The sequence below is a fragment of the Anabrus simplex genome, chromosome 2 (assembly GCF_040414725.1).
Source record: "Anabrus simplex isolate iqAnaSimp1 chromosome 2, ASM4041472v1, whole genome shotgun sequence".
Taxonomy (NCBI): domain Eukaryota; kingdom Metazoa; phylum Arthropoda; class Insecta; order Orthoptera; family Tettigoniidae; genus Anabrus; species Anabrus simplex.
Window position 1 is genome coordinate 735296606 of NC_090266.1, and position 24376 is coordinate 735320981.

Genomic DNA, 24376 nt, shown 5'->3' on the forward strand with positions numbered 1-24376 from the left:
GGTCCGACCTATATGGTGAGAATTCTTCTTCCATCGCCCGAAGATGTCCACCGTGCCTTGGCCAGCGGAGTCTTCATCCGTAAACATCACCATAAAGTGAAAACATCTCATGCCCCACCTCCACAAGCCATATGGTTTGAGCACTGTCTCATCTACAACAATCATACCACCATTCAGTGAACTGCCACGACACCTAAATGTGGCCATTGCAATCAAGTTCACTCTACACCCAGGTGTCCCAACATGCATCAACCCCGCCAATGCCATACCTGTGGAGGTAATTATGCAGTGTGTTCTCGCCGTTGCCGTCGCCGCCCCGCATCTCTTCAAAATCAACCAAACCTCACAGTCTCTATCAGAACCATTGATCCACCTATATCACCTAGCCATTCCATTTTTTCAATCACTTACAGTCTAGGACCTAATTCGCTTTCCCACCATTTCATTACTAAATATCCACCCCTACAACAGACCCTTAGTTATCATTCACTTACAAACCACAGAAAATCAAACATTCAATCTTCACTTTCTAACCACCCATTCTGACCTAAATTTGCGCTTCAACTTTACACCATTGGAAACCTTGTTTGAACACATTCACAACCCCCTGAGCTCAAGCAACTACATCATAAAATCCCATCCACTACAGTCTTTGTAATCACTGAATGGACTTGCATCCTGTTAAATGTAGGCTTGCGAGTGGGTCAGGGATATTATATGCCATTCTTCACATCTTTGCCACCTTATCTTCAGAAAAGAGTACCTCGGCACAGGAACCAATGAAAAATTTCTAATCAGTACTACGTTAAATTTCTGAACTTCATACCTGAATGTAAAACTAAAAATTTTAAAAATATTTTAAATGATGTTAATATCCCAAGTACTGTACCAGGGTGGGGAATGGAAACCTTAGTCAGTCAGTCAGTCAGTCAATCTATCTGCCATTGCTAAGCAGAGTCTTGGAGAAGTGTACCAATCCAACTGATGAGCCCAAATGGCATGTCTATGCAAAACTCTGCGAACGCACATGGCGTAACCACCCAAAAGTTGGTTCTATCGCTACAATATTTAAAAGCTATAGCATTTTTTTAAACATAGAAATTTGTTGCTTGGTGAAACATATTTCAACTAGCCAGATTTTGTTTTACTTAAACCATTTCATTGATGAAAATACAAATAACAACACAACTTTTCTAAATACCAAGAACACATCATAAATAACTTACGTTGACAGACATCTGAATCGGTAATATCTCTTGATGGGTCTTGGTAGTAAAAGTCTCGACATTGTTCACAATTTCGTCCCATGGTGTTATCCTGGCAGCCATCACAAACTCCTCCACTCACTTTACCAGTCAGTTCATACACAGCTTCATCAAAATGACAGCTTGCTGCATGGTTGTTACAGTTGCATTCTGAAAGACATAAAATCTAAAATAGTTCTGCAATAGTTTACAGAATGACAAATTTATATGAAAAACCAAAACAGGAAAAGAGGTACACAGTGCACTGTATAACAAGGCAAGGAAAAACCATCACTTTCTGCCATTATATACTAGTTTTAATCATTTGTAGTCATTTTGAAACCACTCCTGGCTCTTTTAAACTCTATAATCACAAAATATATTTCAACTATAAATTTGTATCTATTCAAAACTGTTGGGTACCGGTATTCCATAAATTAATTAATTAATTTTAAAAATCTGCAACTTTCAATTAATTTTTTCAAACAAATGCTTCTTAGAAATCAACCAGAGAAATGTTCCATTTAGTCTCTGAACTTCAAGACTAGTTCACTCAAATATGATATCATTGACAAGAACCAACAATAATCTCAGTGGAAGAATGAACTTTTCACCATTATCATAAACAAATATTGTGTAAAGAGCATAACACTAATGTCATAAGAACACAAATTCTATACTGAACCTCTGTGTTAAGACTCAAAAGTGATAGTGTTCTATATCACAGCAGCAGATTCTCTCTCCCCAGTTGATACAGTCTATTCTCCTAATGGTGTAACCTGCATTATCCCTAAGTTACTTACCTGCCAAGATTCCTCTTGATCAACATCTTTCCCTGCTAGTTAGGAACCATAGTACATAAAAGGTTTTCAGGGGGTGGGGGGAATGGCATAACTGCAGCAGTAGATTCCTCACATAGAGAGAAGAAAAAAAAAAAGTGTATATATACACAGGTGTCCGGAAATGCATATTTTCTGAGATATCAAACTACCTGTCTATCGGACCATCAAATGCCGTGAGCTGACATGTTTTCTGCACTTTCATGGCGTGACACTAATCTAACACTAATCAACTGTACCTATCGTTGCTAAAAAGACCAATGCTTAACGGAGTCTGTTAAAACCCACAAATGGCTGACAGTGGTTTCCAAACAAATACGTTGGAGACAACGTGTACATTTGGTCAGTGGATGCAGGGTGTGTCTCACAACAGACCATCAATCAATGTTAAGAAAACTTGAAACCGATTTATACACCATTCAAAAGAGCACACTGGAATATATAAAACCCTCAAATATTACATCCTATCAAGCATGTATCTACGAGTTACAGGGCGGTAAAGATGTGCGGGTGGGGGTCGTCAGTGTCCAATCAGAGTGAAGTTATTTTGAACTGCTGGCGTGATGAAAGGTGAAGTGGGCGAGGGAGAGAGAGTGAGACAGCACTGTGAGGATTCTTGAGTTATGTAGGTTCGTTCTGAAGTAAGCTTCTACCTATAAAAATTAACCCTCTTAACATAGTGAATGCATTTTATAATCACTTTAAAGAAAAGAATTTCTAGCTCTCCATTTTAACAAAAAAAGATGAGACAATGTTTCAGTATTTAATAGATATAATAGAGTCTGATACAAAAATATTATAACCGAGCGAGTTGGCTGTGCAGTTAGGGGCACGCAGCTGTGAACTTGCATCTGGGAGATAGTGGGTTCGAGCCCCACTGTCTGAAGCCCTGAAAATGGTTTTCCATGGTTTCCCATTTTCACACCAGGAAAATGCTGGGACTGTACCTTAATTAAGGCCACAGCCACTTCCTTCCCACCCCACGGCCTTTCCTATCACATCGTCGCTATAAGACCTATCTGTGTCGGTGCGATGTTAAACCAATCATTAAAAAAAAGAAATGTTTTTTATTATTATTATTATTATTATTATTATTATTATTATTATTATTATTATTATTATTATTATTATTATTATTATTATTATTATTATATTTGCCTTCATTAATAGTGGCAAAATTAGGACTCGTGGTCCTCTCTTACACTTAACCACAATTTTTAGCATTGTACATATGAGAGAAATATTTATAATCTTATCTTACAAACTAGAAGTATCATAACACAAATAACATAAGCAAAATAAATATTCTTAATCTTATCTTAGGAACTACCATTACAAACTAGAGTAACACGAGACAAAAAAACGTAATATAAGAACAAAAAATATTCTTAATATTAGAAACTACAAAAACACAGTAAATGTACATTCACACACACACACACACACACACACACACACACATTCGCACCACAAGATTCATTCAACCTGGTGACACACATCAAGGAGATGCTCACGGCAAGATGACTTAAAAGGATTTAAGCTTTTTATGACTTTAATGTTATGGGGGAGAGAGTTCCATATGCTAGCTCCATTTGCAACAAAGGAACCGCTATATGCTACTGACCTGCTGAGAGGGATAGCAAGTGTGCTGCTGGAGCATGTGTTATGCTGGTGGAAAGAGGAAAGGAAATTCAGTTGTGAAGATAAGTAGTATGAGATATTCTTGTTTAATACTCAAAATAAATTCAGGTGTGAAGATAAGTAGTATGGGATATTCTCGTTTAATGCTCAACATATTAATACTGCCACATGGAGGTTTCAATACTGTTCAAATTTTAGATGGGAAAGTTGACAATAATAAGGGGTAACATGAACATGATAGCATAAGGAAAAAATAAATCGAATACAAGAGTTCATAGCACGTTGTAATCGGTTTAGTTGTTCTCTCGTGGCATCAATTAGTACTACGTCACAGTAGCAAAATATAAGGAGGATAAGAGTATTTATAAACCCAATTCTCATGTTTAGTGGCAGCACATTCTGATGATGTTTTAGTGGGTGGAGGGAGGTGTACACTTTTCTACATACATTGGTCATGTGCTCTCTCCAGTTAAGACTCATTTATAATAATACCTAGATTTCTTACAGATTTTTCGTACGGAATAATTTTGCCAGATAAAGTTAGTGGAGGAATGTTTTTTCTTTTTAGCGCACTGATTTGTTTCATCTGCCCAAAAATAATAGCTTTAGATTTTGATGGATTAATTGAAATACAGTTGTCGTGAGCATATGTACACGAGGGCGAAACGCTGGCAACCAGGAATGAGTTAGCTGGAAAATTTATAATGTCCAATAACGGACCATTTATATTGGTATTATAAATTTAGCCAAATCGATCTCTCACCAATTCGATTCAGTATCTCTTCATTCGTGATTTGATCTATCCATCTCACCTTCAGCATTCTTCTGTAACACCACATTTGACCAAACATTTGATGGCACCACAGGGTCTACGTACAAGTCGCATCCACCCATCCTCTAGCGTCCTCTGTCACCTGCTGATGGCCTGGGGATATCTCCATTGGGAAACGACGCAGCTGGCATCAACCTGTCCGGCCCTGCTCAAAATCCAGCGCCATATATGCAGCTGTGCACAGGCAGCTCAGAATCCGGCATTATCACTTTACATATGTAATTGCAGTACCACCACTACACTCACATCAGCACAACAGATACCTACCCCATTCTACACTGTCAAACTCAACAACATCGATATGGACAAAGACAACATCAAATTCATATACCAACTCATCGCTCGCTTCACACCAACCCTGAGGATTACTGTTTCGAGATCCAACTGACTCAAGAAGGATTAAACTCTAAAACATCAAAGCCTTTCTATGACCATTTCACGTCCAACATTGGGGGCTCATCAACTGGATAAACATGCCAAGGCTACCAATCTAACTTAGCAGCAGCCAGCCAGATGCTTGGAGCCACCATCCCGCCCAGCACCGATCCTGTCTGTGGTTGCATATGGAATTGACCAGGACTATACTGAGGATGAAGTGGTTGCCCACCTCCAGAGGGAAGGCCACCAAGTCTACAGGGTGGTCCGCATCAAGAATCAACACGGGCCCACCTCCTTGGTCCGGAACCTATCATGGGACGTGGCTTCATTGGACGCGCTGATGAAGGATGGTGCCATCAAATGGAGCCATCCCGGTCATCACTACCACAGCAGATCCGCTACAACAAGTGCCAGAAGTACGACCACCCACCCGGCTAGCCCTGCATTCAGCCGGAGGTATGTGCTATCTGTTCTAGACAGAAGCATTCCAATAACCAATGTGCAAATAAGGCTTCACCTAAGGCTTCACCCAGCTTTCAGTTATAAATGCAAAACCAAACCTACTCGTAAACCTTTCAAGCCTGAGAACGTAATCCCCGTTATGTCACAGGACTTTCCTTACTCCTGCCCCCTCCTCATCCTTTCCTATTCTGAGTTCTGAAAACATTATTAGTTTCATAATAACTGTGTTACAGATTGTCCTTCTTATCCACCACCCTCACATCCTTTCCCAAATACAATTAGCGGCCAGAATTGTCCTCAATACACATGGGGATATTACATACTCAGGGAACAAGATACATTTTGCGTTCTTCCCCCTGATTACCATTCCATTTATACATTAAAAAGGTTAAGATTTATTATGTCAACATTCGATCGTTAAGAGCTAATAGGCCGCTATTTGATACCTCCCTTTGCATTATGCCCCAGATATTTTTGTATTTAACGAAACATTTCTGACACCACAACAAAATCCTACCATCAGCTCCTTCAATTTATTTCATGCTGACCGCCCCAATCGAGGTCGGGGCAGCGTAGCTATTGGTGTCAGAAAGGACTTAACAGTTAAACAACATATGCTTAATTTCGTCAATAACTTTTCGGAATATTAGAAATTTACACCCCTCAAAAATCAACAGTAATAGCTACTACTTACCTACCATCAGGATATCCAGTCCCAAGTGACTTTATTAAATTTACTGATACATTTAATCATCATATTTTTCTCACCGATATTAATTCTTATACTCAAACACAACTTGCGGAATCTAATAACCTATGTAAGACTCTCCAGGGCATAAATATCCCCTTCCCATTCCATACCCTATCCATATCCAACATTACCCCTGACATTCTCATTCATCATCCCTAGCTTCTTCCCGTACTGTCCAGAAACTTCTCCACATAGGTAGTGACCACGTTCCAGCCCTCCTTACTATTGCAGGACTCCTCCCAAATCATCACCAACCAGCCCCATGGCTGCCTCCTACAAGATGTTTTCTACAAACTAGAACAATTACAAATGCCAACTGACCTATTAGAAGACCTACCCACTCCCACATCCATACTAATCTCCGCACTCAATTTACTAAAATCGAACAGGCTATCATAATGGCTGATAATATTCACCTTCTCTGCCATAGTTATCATCCTTCCAAGCCACCCATACCACCCAAAGCCCTACGTTTACTACAACTATCCCACGACTACAGTATTATCATGTTTACACTCGTACCAGATACCCCTCTACTTTAGAACAACAGGCGCACTATCTTATATCAAAGCAATCAAACTTAAATCATGGATAGGCAGATGCAATGAACTTGATGACTATCAAGACCCTGAGACATTTCTGAACCACCTTTATCACACAAACGAAAACTAGGAAGCCCCTCCCAACCTATCCCATACTTCACATTCACAATACCCCTCTCACTAATAAAGCCGATATTTTTGCTGATCATTATAAGAACAGTTTTTCACCCTCCTTTGTAGTCTCACATAATCCACCCCGAGGAACCAATTGCATAGGTCGAGTCATAAGTCATGGCAACTTTTTTTTTTTCTCGCGAACAGGAGACAACACGGAAAATCTAAGATATGCATTTGGAAACGTACGGTATGTACTTGCGTATGATGCCACTAGATGGTGTATGTAAACAACAGTGTGGGTCTAAGCATGCCCCCAAGTTCAGTGTGTGAGTGAGAGCGTCACAACGGTGGGGATGAAGGGTTCTTCCACACCCGCCTTATTCACCTGATCTGAGCCCATGTGACTATGATCTAATCCCCAAAGTCAAGAAGCCGTTACATGGACAGCAGTTTGCTAATAAAGAGGACATCGTAACAGCATTTCGGAGAGAGGAGTCACACGTTAGCGATACACATGCAGCGAATGGTATTCAGCGCCTGCCCCACCGCTGGCAACGCACAGTGGACACCTTGGGTGATTATTTCGAAGGTCTGTAACCAGTGGAGACCTGTCCTTTGTACGCAGTCTTGTGTATTTACTGTCTATACCATAATAAAACAATGTTTACCAATGGCCTGTGTTCTGTCACTTTCCTACGAGAATCTCCTGCAGTCAGAATTTGTCTTCAGGCACTATGCATAAGTACATGCCCTATATTTCCTATTGCATATCTTAGATTATATTAATCTCACAAGTTGAACTGTATGAATTATAGCTCTCTAATAATAATAATAATAATAATAATAATAATAATAATAATAATAATAATAAAACAATTCTTATGTGATTACCACCACCACCACCATCATCATCATCATCATCATCATCATCATCATCATCATCATCATCATCATCATCATCATCATCATCATCATCATCATCATCATCATAACTTCTTATCAGTGTCATTACTAATCTTAATATACACCTTTAACAATAAATCTCTTTCACAAATCAGGATCATGGAAATAACAATTTAATAACAAAATTTTACTCAAAGTTAATCAGTCTGTTTTATTGTACCAGAAGATGTATAGCACCAATAAGGTCTTTTTTTAATACAACTATGAGCCGTGAAGTTTCTGTGTTGCTTATGTAACATTTGGACACAAGTGTTATTTTATTTATTCACAGCTCAGATTTTTGTGTTAAATTCTTGTCAAGAACGTGTATTTCGCTGTTGTTTGGTCGCACATTAACATTGTGAAAGAGACAAGACAGACATTATGTAATGAGTGGCATATGTTCCCAAATGGCAATGGACTTTCCTGACATACACTACACTCAACACAAACTCGTCATGCAACTTGTTTCCCCACAGATCTTGGCACTCTGTGACAACATGTTTACTTGTACTTTGTAAATATTTATTTGTTCTACATGTTTATAACCTGTAATATGTGCTTATGATCAATAAACTGGGTGTTTGTTGGTGTTCTGCTCTGGTGGGTGAGGATGCATTGCAGGCCTTTCCTTGGGGTTTGTCCTGTCGGTCGCAGTTGCCTCTGTGCCAATGAAATAAAACAATCTTTCATTATATGTATATAGTACACATACTTCACCAAATAAATAAATTCTACAGTTTTCTTATATTACAAAGGGCAAAGAGCTACTAATCTAGCTGAATGGGCCATCCACCCCCACCACTATTAGAGGTGGGAATGAAATAATTTCTTCATTCGTGTACATTTCACAACAATCAAAAAGAACCTTTCGAGTGCTTAGTTATGCCAAGTAGTTTAACTAAATTAATCTCCAGTGAAGATACTCAAAGGGGAACGTCTGTCCTGTCACCTCTAGACAACCAAGTGGGAAATTCTGCCATGGCAAGCAATGAAACTATAAATCCGGAACTGCGAATATCACCTATTAAGCCTATGAATGACGAATCCACTAAGCCAGTGAGGAGAATGGAGGACCATGGTTCGCCCAGCCCGGATGGTCGAAATCACCGAGCGATCTGCCTGCGTTATCTGGGGAGTGGACATGGATACTACAGAAGACACCATTGTTTCCGAACTGAATGCGGAGGGTGTCTCCGTCGCGGAAGGCTTTCCGATCAGAAATTTGCCAGGACCCACCTTCAGGGTGAGGATCCTACTCCCCACCACTACCTAGATGGCAGCCAATTGACATCTGCAAGCATGTATATGCCACCACCACACCGATAAGGATAGGGCCATTGCTAGTGGGGTTTCCATCTTTCGCCACCACCATGACATTGGCCGAGGAGCTTCATGCATGTCACACCATGCCCGCATTCACACACCCCCTTTCCCTCTCTCCTTCCCTGAATCCATCACTGCCGCAATTTATTTCCCCACCCAAACCCTACATGTTGTCACCATTTATCACCAGTTCCACTTCCCACTACCACTAGCCTATATATCCCACCTTAGTAATGCCTTGTCCGGCTCCATGGCTAAATGGTTAGTGTGCTGGCCTTTGATCGCAGGGGTCCCGGGTTTGATTCCCGACAGGGTAGGGAATTTTAACCATAATTGGTTAATTCCCCTGGCACAGGGACTGGGTGTGTGTGTTGTCTTCATTATCATTTCATCTTTATCACGAAGCACAGGTCGCTTACAGGCATCGAATCAAAAGACCTGCACCAGGCCTCTCTGGAGGCCACATGCCATTACAGTAAAACCTCTCTATAACGGACACCTTCGGGACCAAAAAAAATGTCCGTTATGAAGGGGTGTGCGCCCTAGAGAAGTTATGAAACCGGTACCATTAAACAAAAGTTGGAACACAACAACCCATGTATAGTATGTGTTAACAATTCTCGCAAATGTACCTTTAACTGTTTACTGTATACAGTATTGTACAATATACTACACGGTACTCACATGAGAAGTTGTAGATGGGCTGTTGCAGCTGCGATGTACTGTATTAAAGAGACAAGAACACTTCTACGGAAAACCTCTATTGAGCACACTGTACACTATTACCGTTCACCATGTTAAAATTAAGAAGAACATATGAGTTTTTGAAACTTTAAATCAGTATGTAGATGTAGCAATCCCTAGCATAGTACAGTAAAATATTAGCACTTGAAAAAATTCTTAATGTTCGTTTGTTTTGTCCACTTCGGTTTAGCAATGATGTTTTCACTATGTTCAATTAAATCCTGGGTCAAATTTACACCTTTTTCATTGTTTTGTTTATAATAGAATTCTTTCAGTTGCTTAACAAAGCCGAGAGCCTCACTGTACGAGGTTATTGGCAGCACATTAATTTCCATATTTTCTTCAAAGTCATAATTAGCAGCACCTTCACTCGCGCTTTCATCAGAATCTTCATTTTTGTCCTTCTTCCCTTGGATTGACTGAAGAATCATTTTCGTGTCTCCACTCTCACCCACTGTTGGAATATCTGATGAATTTCGATATAGGTGTTCACTTGTACACTGTAACCTGCTGCATTAATCAACTGTTGTGTGGTTTCCATGCTGTCAGAAAGGGTACCTGATTCTATTTCGGGACGTCCGCCACTAACGGGAAACCCAGCTTTCAGAAAGCAGTTACGAATTGTTGAGGCTGTAACGTTTTTCCATGCATTGGTTATCCACGAAATTGCTTGGAGAACATTCAGTCCCTTTGTCAGTGTCTGAAGGGTTACTTCATTCCCGTTATGTTCTGATACTATGTGCTTCATCACTAACTGTCTGTACATAACCATGAAGTTCTGGATCACTCCTTGGTCAAGCAGCTGAGAAACAGATGTTACATTTGGTGGGAAAAAAACGATCTTCACATTTTACAACTTAATTGTATCCGGATGCGATGCTGCATTTTCGAAGAATAACAACACTTTTCACTCCTGGCATATCATTTTTCTGTCCATTGTCCTAGCCACTCTGTCATTATTTCTCTGGTCATCCATGCTTTCCTATTCGCTTTCCATTCAATGTCAAACTTCGTAACGTCCATATTCTTAAAACACCTTGGTTTAGCAGCTTTTCCTATCACAAGGGGCTCCTCCCGTTTTCCACTCATACTTGAACTTATAAGACCGTAAGACGTTCTTTCGCTACTTTTCCACCAGTACAACGATTTCCTTTGAAACACAAAGTTTTGTCAGGTAAAGCACGGAAAAATGCTCCAGTTTCATCGGCATTCAAAATATTTTCCAGAGCATATCCGTCTATGATTGAAGGTATTTTTTCTTGCCAGTTTTCAACAATCTCCATATTAACACTGGATGATTCTCCGCAAATCACTCTGAAGTTGATACCATGTCGCTTTCTGAATCTTTCTAGCCAACCATTCGAGGCTTTGAAATCTGCAATACCTAATTCTGTCGCGAATTCTAACGCTTTTGCTTGCATCATTGGTCCTGACACAGGGACATTCCGACTTCTTATTTTAGCAAACCACTCTAGTGTTGCCTTGTCAATAATAGCTCCACTACCACTTTAAAACAGTTTAATGCGCTGTTCGTTGCCATTTAAATGCCATTCTTTCACTAGTTCCTCTTGCTTTTTCATAATTTCAGCTGCCTGTGTTTTTCCAATCTTAAACACTTCGGACAGTTTACGCACACCACACTTCTCACGTTTATGATAGTCTATTATGCCTACCTTTTCTTTTAAAGTTAAAAACTTCCTCGGACCCACGTTTACACCAACTTTCTAATGTAAAACTGAACACATCAAAAGCCCACGAGTCAATGAAAAGTAACCTGACAGTGAAGGTACGAATTCCAGCGCTGTCGAGCATGACAGATCACACAACTTCCGGAAGTGATAGCGTAGCTTAGTGTTGCCTTCCAAGAATGTGTACAGCTTGGATCAAAAGTTACGGTGACTGCGATTCTTGGAAGTACCGCCTGTGTAAAAAGGAAGCGAATACATACTGTACAGGTCACAAATACAGTATTTTTTAAAAAGAAAGTGTCCGTTAGGAGAGGTTTAATTGGAGTTTCTCGTGGCTATTGTGTGTCTGCGTCCGTAATAAAGGGTGTCCGTATAAGAGGGGTAAATTACTCATACACAACATGGCATTTAATTACGGACCTAGAAAATCGTCCGCTAATGAGGGGTGTCCACCGGTGAGAGGTGTCCGTTAAGGCAGATTTTACTGTATTATTATTATTATTATTATTATAATAGTGATGCCTTTCCCCAATTTTTGCTTCTAGCAGACCTTAATCTAAAATACCACTCCCACCTTGAAATGGAACGATTGCAGAACTTTCTTAACCACATCGATTGCTCCCTCATTCCTATTCCAGGACACAACCGGCCTTCCTCCAACACTATCGCAGACGCCATGTTCGTCCACAATTCCCACACCCACCTTCTATGTGTTTCTCTACTTCGAAGTATCGGCAGTGTCCACATCGCTGTCCTTCTCCAAATTCTCTCTGCTAACCAACGCTCTCCTCCCCACCCCCTATCTCAATCGCCAACTTCACCCAAGCAGACTGACCCTCCTACCACTATCCCAAGGCCTGGAACACCCCACACCCCCACCCACATTTCCACTGAATGACCAACAATCCGTAGACTGCCTGAAACACCTACATCCTATCTGCAATCACTTCTGATCCTCAGCCCACATCCCCACCACCCTCCGCTCATCTTCCCAACCCTGATTTCCCCTTGTTTCATCCAGCCACAAAAAGCTATCTCAATCCTACCTTCACCAACTCAAATACGCTCTCCGATCCATATTTCCTCCACCTTCATTGAAAGACCCTCCACTCCATCCGGAACTACCTGCTTGCAGTCCACGCCCGTCATTTCTGGGCCCATACGTGAAACACACTCGACACCCTCCACACCCATCTATCCTTATTCCTAGATATCCAATCATCCACTACGGGTTTGCTCCTGTCAACACATCGGAGAAACTGGAGATTTTCGCCCAGCACTTCAAATGCCATTTCAACATGCATGCTGACTCTAATTTCATTATTTTTGGCGCTCAGCTATACCTAAACCTAGCCTCCTCAACCCCGACTCACACCCCTCCATGAACTTTACCCTCACAAACCATCCTCTAGACGATCCCATCACCCCACTCAAAATCCGTTCCATCCTATCCAAAATATGCAACATTGCCCCTGGACCTGGAAATACCTGCTACCTACACATCCGTCAACAAGCCCCTCTGGTCCTTCTCACCAACCTAGCCTGTCCACCATTGATCAACTGCTGCCTCTAGTCAAATAATTTCAACTGCGCCTCCTTTTTTTTAAATAATTCTGTACAGAGTTATACTCCATTTGCAACAGACCTAGATGTGGAGCAACTCTCTTCAAATGGGGATGGAAGACATCACCATAATGTGACTGCAGAGAAGAGGAGCAGACAGTGGATCACATTGCATTTGAGTGTCCTTTGTGTGCTTATAGAGCCTCTATAAGAGGACTTACACTGTGTCTCAAGCAAACCTCTTTTCTGGCTCTCAACTTTTGACATGGAACTTTAGTTATGAACTTGAGATGGTAGTTGTACATATTGTATACACTATTGTATTCATCATATGCTAAATAAATAAAATAAAACAGACCTATGAATGAACTAAATAATGGATTGCATGAATAGTTGGTTAATAATGGCACTACAGATCACATGGCAAACAGCAAAAGTTATATACATGTTAACCCTTGGCTGAATCAGCGTGTTTTGTCTATCCAAGACTGTTTGCTGATTCAACCAACTTATCTCCTGTATGTCTGCTGAGCTACAGAGCCCCATATCATTACATCATTGCACTAATACACTGCAGTACTCGCACACGATAACTCTCCTCTGTGTCACATGTCCACTTCCTTTATTTTCTTTATACATAATTCCCTCACTTCACTTAAATACACACTTAAAATACCCACTGTTATCTACTCTTTTACTGCCCCTCCAATAATTTTCTACTTTTTGATTACAGCTAAATACTATCACTTTTCCTTTCCTGTAACTTTTGTATACACATATTTCTAACTAAAACTAAGTACTTGCTTACATTACTAGGATTATTCCATTCGTTTTCATCCATCTTATAATTTTACAATCATTATCTCTCTGACTTAATAATAGTACACTATTACTAAAAAAAATTCTTCTAATCACTATAGTTTCCTTACATACTTACAAAAATACTGTAATCAGGAAACCAACTGATAAAATTACTACTCTACAATTATGCTATTTAAACGTACCCTGAGTTATAAAATACGTGGGATAAGAGGCTAACTGCTCATTCAGCTGTGTTAATTCCCAAGTAATGTGCAGGTTTCCCAATCCCAAATATGCGGACATGCATTTTTTTAACTTGTTTTTTTTTGTTTTACGTCGCACTGACACAGATAGGTCTTATGGCGACGATGGTATAGGAAAGGCCTATGAATGGGAAGGAAACGGCCGTGGCCTTAATTAAGGTACAGTCCCAGCATTTGCCTGGTGTGAAAATGGGAAACCACAGAAAACCAGCTTCAGGGCTGCCGACAGTGGGGTTCGAACCCACTATCTCCCGATTACTGGATACTGTTACATGTAACTAATCCCATGATTAGATCCGTATTGAAATTTGCTATAAATGCTTACAATATAGTGATTATTTTAATCCACCTATTCAATACAAATTGGTTTTGTGTTGCTACTTCATAATACTACAACACGAATTTACAGAGACATAGACATTAGTCACAGTAACATAAGAAAGACCACAAGACTTTGTAGCAGCAATCAAAGGGATGCTTCACTCATTCTATTACCTCGAAAGAAACAAACAGCTACTCAAGATTTGGATAGAAGCCCCCCCCCCCCCCTTTAACTACAACTACATTAATACAATCTGCTACCAATGGATGTTCAAGTCGCAATAAACAAGAACTAATTATTCTAATACTTTCACTGATCAAATCACCAAACTGCAGCAAGCCTCGAAAATTCTAGAAGCTGGTCTCCAAATGTTCTAAGATCTTGATTTTTAGAATATCATTTCGACTCAAATTACACATGGAGTCAAATCATAGTCGTTTTTAAATAATTGCATTGGAGATCACAATTATTAACCAAATTCTCAATATCGGAAGTTACTGTGTTCCAGAAATCAATGGATTTTAGAAAAAATGGCTCCTATATTTTAACCTTCAGTTTATATTCATGACTCAAATTTAAAGCCATATTACAGTTAATTCAATCAATCACAGCATTGTGAAAACAATTTTAGCCAAATTTTCAAATTGTAGTTACTATGTTTTGGACGTCAATGTATTTTAGAATTAAGGGTTACTCCAATTCAACACTGTAATTGTGAAAACAATTTTAACCAAATTTTTAAATTGTAGTTGCTATGTTTTGGACGTCAATGTATTTTAGAATTAAGGGTTACTTCAATTCAACATTGTAATTCATATTGTCATACTTTTAATGTGTTTTTTAAATATTATTACTAAACATGGATTTATACTCAAGAAAAAAATTTGTAAAAACAATCCAAATGACAGGTCTTAACCTTGAGACAATTATGTAGGCTGAAGATGCTTGTAAATAAAGCGAAACATGTCCCTGTAAATTCGTATTGTAGTATTATGAACTAGCAACACAAAACCAATTTGTATTGATAGGTGGATTAAAATAATCACTATATTGTAAGCATTTACTGGATACTGGCCGCACTTAAGCGACTGCAGCTATCGAGCTCGGTCGAACATACATTTCATGTATGGGTTGGCGGATGGAAACGCGGTGGAGGCACGTTTCTACCAAGAACGATATCCAAATCATCACTGCCGCAATGGAAAAATATTTTAATGTGCCCTTCACCACCTACGTGAACAGAGCAGCTTCACACCTGCATCTGGCACCAGAGGACGGCCAAGATCCACTACCCCTAACAATGTTCAAGCTGTTCTTGAGGATGTACACCGGAATCCTCGCATCAGGACAAGGATTTTATGTGGGACAGGTGCACCTTCCTCATGTCAGAATCGGGCGACAACTGTATCCGTACCACCTACAGTGGATCCAAGCCCTGGTGCTGAAATTTCCTGCATGGCTAATGGTCTGCCAGTGTTTCCTCCAACAGTGCATTCCATAGCCATATTTTCCAGCGTTGGTATTATGGTCTGATGAGACAATGTTCACACGCGATGGCATTCAAAAATTCCATGACCAGCACATATTGGCAGGTATCAATCCGCATGCCACTGTGGAAGGGGCTCGCCCAACAGAGGTTCTCCATCAACACCTGGGCCGGCATCCTTGGCAAATGCTTGCTGGGACCCTACATAGTTCCAAACTGCCTGAAAGGTAGGCCTACAGGCAATTCTTACACACCATGTTACCTACTCTCTTAAAAGACATGTCACTACCAATATTTCAGGAGCTGTACTTCATGTATGATGGTGCCCCTGCACATTTTAGTCACAATCTCCATGAACACCTTAATGTAAGTCAGCCTGGTCACTGGATAGTTAGAGGTGGACCAATGGCTTGGCTTCCCCAATCACCTGATCTTAATCCGTTGGACTTCCTTGCGTGGGATTACGCAAAGTCGTTTATGTACAAGATGCCTGCGGAGGATGAAGCAACACTTCATAGCAGAAAGGGCCTTTCAAACCATACATACAACACCGAGCAAACTCCAGCGTATGCGTAACTCCATGCGAAAATGAGCAGAAGTCTGTGTTATGGCAGAAGGTGCACATTTTGAACATGGTATGGCGCCCAGGATACATCTGTATAAGCATGCAAGTTAGCCCACAACCCTTGAGGGACTAGCCCACGACAAGAAAATATGCATTTCCGAACACGAGTATATACACTTTTTTCCTTCTCTATGTTTGAGGAATCCACCCCTGCAATTATGCCGTATTTTTCTTGGAACACAGCATAATTCTGAATTATAACTGGCAGTAAATGATGTTATTCACAATTTTGAAATACTGTCATCACAAGAAAGGTCTGAAGACAAATTTTTGCTCATATGTCCCAGGTTTCTTTCTTGGATTATGAATATGAATACCCTCCTTCTATTAAACTTTTCTTTCCTGAAATTTCATTCATCCAGAGCAGCCATGGTGAAAATGTGACTTTCAATTACATTTTGTCTTGCTATGCAATTCTCTTGATTCTCAATCCCTATCCCCTCTCTGGCTAGCAGTCAAAATCACTTCCATTCGTGTTTGACATGCTGCTAGCAGTGTACTACAATGTCTTAAATTTGAGCTTACAATGTGATTTTACCAGGAAAGCTTGATATATGTAGTTGACAGATGTTGGTATTTTGAAATCTTTGTTGAAAGATAAGTTCATTCACCTGTTCTGTTGAAGCAAAGTCCACTACAACTTACGTTAGTGAACAATTATTTTCAAGAATGAAAACAGTGAATACCAAATGCAGATCATAAATGACAAACAAACACTTTTCTGATGAATTATAACTGGCAGTAAATGATATAATGGCCAGCCCCGTGGTGTAGGGGTAGCATGCCTGTTCCTTACCCGGAGGCCCCGGGTCCAATTCCCGGCCAGATGAGGGATGTTTACCTGCACCTGAGGGCTAATTCGACATTAACTCAGCCTACGTGATTAGAATTGAGGAGCTAACTGACAGTGAGATAGCGGCCCCGGTCTAGAAGGCCAAGAATAACGGCCGAGAGGATTTGTCATGCTGATCACATGACACATCATCTGCAGGCCTTCAGGCTGAGCAGCGGTCGCTTGGTAGGCCAAGGCTTTTCAAGGGCTGTAGTGCCATGGGGTTTGGGGTTTGCTTTTTAAAATGATGTAATTCATGATTTTGAAATACTGTCATCACAAGTAAGGTCTGAAGACAAATTTGTGCTCATATGTCCCAGGTTTCTTTCTTGGATGATGAATATCCTCCTTCTACTAATCTTTCTCTTCTGCAGCCCTTCAGTGTATTTGCCATAAGGATAATGAGTCAAGACTACTGCTTTACTTCCCTTCAGGTTTCCTCCCCTCTGGATAGATGCAATGTACATTGCATTATCTAGTTATATGGTGACTCAGCACACGACTACAGTTTCACCATGCCTGATCTACTGGCATGAAATACATCAATTGTATTCACTAGTGTTTTGTTTTAGTTCCTAGCACGAATGATAACCATTTACAATGAAGCTGAGGATTACTTCCAGGGATTCTCAGAATTCATTGTCAGTCCTCAATTCCTACTCCTTGGTTAAACCACAACACAGCCAGTCAAAACTCTTGCTCATTCATACAAGATTGTATCATTAAAAAAATCAATTCATAAACAATCTCAAGATTTAATGGAATAAAGTATTAGTCAAGAGCAGTAGGCAATCTCCTTCATAAAGTGTCAAACAAGAAGTAAAATGGAGTTAACTTACTTTTACAAGCATTTGTTTGCTTGCCAAAGGCAGGTTTCCACGGTAGATCATTATAAAAATCTTCACATTCCTCACAGTTAAGTCCTTTCGTGTTATGTGTGCATTCACATCGACCATGTACCATATCTGGTCGTGGTTGAACACCAGGCAAGGGTAAACATCGAGATGCATGGCCATAACATGAACATGAACCACGAACTACCATGTGATCAATTGCATAGTAGTACTTCTCCTGCAAATTTTAAAATATTGTGATCAATATATCAGTAATGATCTATGGACAAAAATGAAGATAAATTCAGTATACATCATAAGCAGACAAATCAAAACATGTACAAAAAACATGTTCTGTATAACAAAAAAATAAAAATTTCACTGTTCATCAGAAAGAAGTAGTTAACATGATATAGAGATATACCAGTCATCCATAGAAGTCATGTAATTGAATGATTTGTCTCCAAAGTGACTCATATCCATAGAACAGTATATATGAAATGTATTCATTAATACCAGCATAAAACACTAAAAATAAACATTTGGTCCACAGTTACTACACTTTGGGAAAAAAATCTAACTACTATGGTAGAAGAAACCTGGCAGATTTGGAACTTTACAGAGTATGGCCTTACATCACTGTGCCACTAACAAGTGATGATTAGGAACCAGATTCTTATGTAATTACATATTCCATGCCTTTTCTTGTAGACAATATAATAAAAATGTTATTGGCTTTCCGTCCCATTAACTACCGTACTTTCACAGTTTTCAAAGAGGCCGAGGTGCCAGAATTTAGTCCTGCAGGAGTTCTTTTATATGCCCATAAATCTACCAACACGAGGCTGATGTTTTTGAACCCCTTCAAATACCACTGAACTGAGCCTGGATCGAACCTGCCAAGTTGGGGTCAGAAGGCAGGCGCCTCAACCATCTGAGACATTCAGCCCGGCTACTTGTAGACAACTGAAGATGAAAAATGTCAGCGAATTGTGGTTCTGATATGGTTATACCTGTGTTTCGTTTTACATATTCTTAGTAATATTATGTATTTTTATATAGTATGTGAAGAATTTAATATTTATGCACATCTTAAGATAATCAATTAAAGAATTGAACCCGGGACCCCTGTGACCAAAGGCCAGCATGCTAAACATTTAGCCATGGAACCAGACTTAAATTATGTAACAAATACAGAAAGACAGGAATGTGAATAGGAACATATAATAGGATAAACACAATGACAGTTGATGTGGGAAGATAATAATAATAATAATAATAATAATAATAATAATAATAATAATAATAATAATAATAATAATAATAATAATAATAATAATAATAATAATAATAATTGTACCGAAGGTACACCCGCCCCACGCATTTAAATTAAGTGCCTTGGAGAAGGTCATCTAAAATATAAACCTTGCAACAACTAGTACAAGAAGTGTGAACATTTCACAACGGATGTCGCTACTATAAATTTATGTCGTGCCCTCTGGGCTGAAGATAAGCTATTAAAATTCAAGAGTAATTTTGTATGTAAAAATTTTCCTAAAGTGAATTGTTTATACCTTGTTTTTGGTGTGCTAAAGTTTACAAAACTTCTATTTTTTTCCTGCCAACTTAAGATGTTGGCCAATTAAAAATTTTGTGCATTTATTTTTCTGCCAATCAAAACTTTCTGGTATTTATTTGATTATCCAATGAAAATTGGGGGTGTGTCAGGGCCTTAGCCCAGAGTTTTCTAGAACCTTCCTCTCTGCTATAAAAGCAGAGAGCTGGTGGGCCATGATGTCTTTGTGATCGCTCCAGTCTAAGTATGTGTTCGTAACAGAGGCGGCAGCCACCTTCGTCGTCTTTGGGAGGTCCACCAGCTGAAGGTGATGGCAAATCCAGTTTAAAATCTGATAGTTTTACAAAGCTAGCTCAAAGGGAAGGTTTCAAATCTTTAGTAATGTCACTTTATTTTCTAAAATGTAAATTTCAAGCTTTATATGAAAATTTAAATCAAGCCAAAAGAACTTAACCAAAATCAGAGAATAGAGAGTGAGGTGTATTGTCTCTCAACTTGATTTTGAGGTGACTATGATTTTGTAACCATTTTCTATCTTGTAATTTCTGTAACCTAAATATTTATCTCCATCTAGTCACCTCTGCAGTATAGGCTTAGCCTATTTAATGCAAATTAAGGAGCGCAAGTGTTCGCCTCCTCACCTTTTTGGTTTTTGGGCCAGTAAACTGTAACCTTTTGTTTTTATGAAAGGCCATGTACAATGGGTACTTGTTACCCCTGTTAAATTCTATTTCATTCTTTTCATGTTAAAGATATCACACTGTTGAGCCTCTTAAACAGTGAATACTGTTTGATTTTGTTAGATGTAGGTTGTGCCTTTGACAGGCCTGGAAAGTGTGAATTTTCGAAAATAGATTCCTAACTGTAAATTTGTAGAGCAATAATGCTCTTTCTGTTGATGTAAAAGCAACTGGGAGAGCCATCTCCTACACTATTGATTTAAAGGAGCAGTACTGCTCAGGTAAAAATTGTAATTAGGAGCTTCAAGCTCAGCCTGTAAATTTATTACCTGATTATTTTAGACCTCTTTAAAAGTGTTTTCCAAGCTCACGAGCTAAATTTTGTAACTAATTGTTAATTACTTGGCAAGGTATTAAGATTTGAAAAGAAAACTAAGGGAAAGGATAAGAAAATAAATAAAACTGCCAATTTTAAAGTTTTAAATCAATCTTCTGATTTTCCAATTTTTGTACATCCACCCATTCATGACTGCACCCTCCTTCTCCTCTGTGATCCACAATAACACTGTTGTTGTTGTTGCTGTTGTTGTTGTTGTTTTACATCCCACTAACTACTTTTACAGTTTTCAGAGACATTAAAGTGCTGGAATTTTTATCCCATAGGAGTTATTTTACATTCCAGTAAATCTACCAACATGAGGCTGGTGTATTTGAACACTTTCATATACCACCAGACAAAGCCAAGATTGAACCCACCAACTTCGAGATCAGAAGGCCAGCGCTCTACTGCCCGAGCTACCCTGCCTTGTGTAATTCCTGCACAGTCCAATGTCAGCCCTCTGTTAAACACTGTTCAATTACAGCCACGGAAAGCTGCGAAAATGTCGTTGCTGCGCATCCATGTTGGAAAGTCTTCACCCAACATGCAACTGTTCGATATGGCAATGCCTGATCACCCACAGCTGCTCGTAGTTCCGCATGACACTGAGTAGCATTTCTGCCAGCGAGAAAGGCAATTTTCATGTATGCTCGCTGTTCCACTCTGCTTACATCCATCTTGTAGCATGACCAAGCTCAAACTGAATGTTTCAGGTGCTGGTACCGAGCCATCCACGCATGTGGTCGCAATCGGTTGGTTGATATCTGCACTATTTGCCGCTGTCTTTCGAATGTATTTATTGCGATTATGGTGATGCCACAAGTTCGCATGCTATGCCATAGTTCCCATGACTTATGGAATGATCTCCGTATAAAAACAAAGTTAGGATAAACACAATGAGGGTTGGTGTGGGAAGTGGGAGTAACAGGAAGAGGAGACAAGGACAAACATAAAAACAAAACAAAAGGCTTCATACAATGCCATACATTTATTATAGTTAAAAACATTGATATTATCATAAACTTGACTAGAGATGTAGCGATTCCACTAAGAAGATATTTGTGGGGGCAATGCATGGCCCGAGTAATCGGGCACTGTAGGGTATAATCATAATAACATCTAGTGTGGAGAAACTAGCAACAGATGGATGAATACAGCTGTAAGAAGTTCATAAAAGATCATGATGACTTTCCATCTATTTGTTATTCAAATATACATTATATATGAAATGATCAATGTCATTTCCATGTGAAAATGCATGTAAAACTTGAAAATATTGGGTTTTTTTATGTTTTGTTAGTCAGGCAGACTTTATGTTCAGGAAACGGATTTTTTTAAATTAAATATTACAGTTAGAAAGGCAGTTTAGTATGATGTAGTCGAATAATGTGTGTGATTTAAACTGTGACTTTGAGAATGTTGGTGCTTTATGACAGAGTACGTGTGTATACCTATCTATCTAATCTCCCTCCCATAAGGAACATGTAAAGAATTTTGATACTTGTTATTGTCTGTGTATTTATGTCCTGTATCCAAGTAAATAGGTGAATACATACATACATACATACATACATACATACATACATACATACATACATACATACATACATACATACATGCATAACATATATACATAACATATATACATATTCATTATAGACAGTTATGCCTTTCAGCATTCAGCACAGCAAGCCTCTGTGAATATATTAAACACCTCCACAATCCTCTATGTGTAACTAGCTCTGTGGCCTTGTTTAGTTCCATACCTTTCATTTTTAAATAATCAGAAAATGAATCTAACCACCATCATCTTGGATCTCCCTCTACTTCTCTTACACTCCACAACCAAGACCATTAAGGTAACCTACCCACTGCCATTTGCCATATATGAACCCAAACTGAAGCTGGTTTATGCATACAGCTTTATCAATCAAGTTTATTCCTAACTTAGCACTTATCTCCTCATTCCAAGTACCCTCCTGCCATTGTTCCCACCCATTTGTACCAGTGATAATTCTCACTACATTCATGCCTATTACTTCTTAAGGAGGATATCCTGAGTCCACCCAGATTTCCTCCCATAAAGCAAATATGGTCTGAAAACAGACTGGTGTAAAGATTATTTTGTCAGGGAGCCGACTTCTTTCTTACAGAATACTGTTGATCACAACTGCGAGCTCACTGTATTAGCTTTGCTACACCTTATTTCAATCTTTCTTACTATGCTACCATCTTGGCAGAATACAAATCCAATACAATTCCAGTTCTGTAGCTATTCCCAGTCTGACATTCAATTCTCTTATTTTTCTTCCCTACTGACATCACTTTAGTCTTGGCTAGATTTAATATCATACTCATACTCATTGCACTTAATTTCAAGTTCCAAGATATTAAATTTCTTTCAGTATATGATCCATGTAAACTATGAACAACAAGGTGAAAAATTACAGCTTGTCTAATCCTTGTACTTTGAACCATGAATTCATTTTACCATCATTTCTCACTGCAGCCCAATTTTCAACATAAATGCCTTTGATTGCTTTGAATAATCTACCTTTAATCCCATAATCCATCAGTATTGCTAACGTCTTTTCCCTCAGTACTCTGTCATATGCCTACTCTAGATCTACGAAGCAAGAAACTCAACTGTCTACTCTTCTCATAGCATTTTTCCAGCTCCTCTGTGGTCAGAAACCACACTGGTATTCATCCAACTTACTCTCAACCACTGATCACCCCCCTCCAAAATGCGATTGAACACCTTGGCTGGTATACTTATCAATAGGGTCCAGACTTTTATTTAATATCAAAGTGCAAAATACGTAGATATAAATGTAGTAAATCAGTGAAATATGTTATTAAATTCTAATATTCATAAAATGTGTAATAATGGCTATCAACTAACCGTCTTACTAATAAACGAGAGATGAATATATACATGGTGATTTAACTATCAATCGATTTATTATTTTGGTATTAATATTTGTATTATCAATAATATTCTTGATTATTAGACCAAATTTAATTAGAATTCTATTAAGCTGAGATGGGTTAGGACTTGTTTCTTATTGCTTAGTAAGACCGTAAAATTACAAACAATATTCATATATTCCTTTTATTATGACTAATGGTAAGACAGTAAAACTGCTTTAAATACGTCCATATTTTATGACAAAGTCATGTTGTTGCTTTAGATAATTTATATAATTTACAATTTTCTCATTTTGACAGTATTGAATAATCAAATTAAAGGCATTGTCAAAATACTTCAGATATTCAAAATAATGTTAAGCACTGTAAATCAGAGAGTATATTACACAGTGAACTGAAGCTAATTTCATGTTACCCTCATACCCTGAAAATTGAAACAAATAAATGTTACTAAATAAAGTTAATATAGAATCTGTCTTTAAACCCCTATTAACTAACACAAATAGTATGGTGACTTCTTTACCATGATGTGCAGTGTCTCACCAAGCACTTCTCCACATTTTCTATTGTGATGTTTTG

General features: G+C 38.9%; 1 protein-coding gene across 3 annotated transcripts in view; it reads right to left on the minus strand.

Moving 5' to 3' along the window:
- The window catches only part of LanB1 (laminin subunit beta-1), a 584100-nt gene that overhangs the window by 231914 nt on the left and 327810 nt on the right, over positions 1-24376 (minus strand). For all 3 annotated transcript variants that reach the window (XM_067141389.2, XM_067141390.2, XM_067141391.2), the window contains exons 9-10: positions 18238-18469; positions 1227-1415 (exon numbers count right to left, since the gene is read on the minus strand). In XM_067141389.2, coding sequence (XP_066997490.2) covers positions 1227-1415; positions 18238-18469 — 421 coding nt within the window. The remainder of the gene's footprint in view (positions 1-1226; positions 1416-18237; positions 18470-24376) is intronic.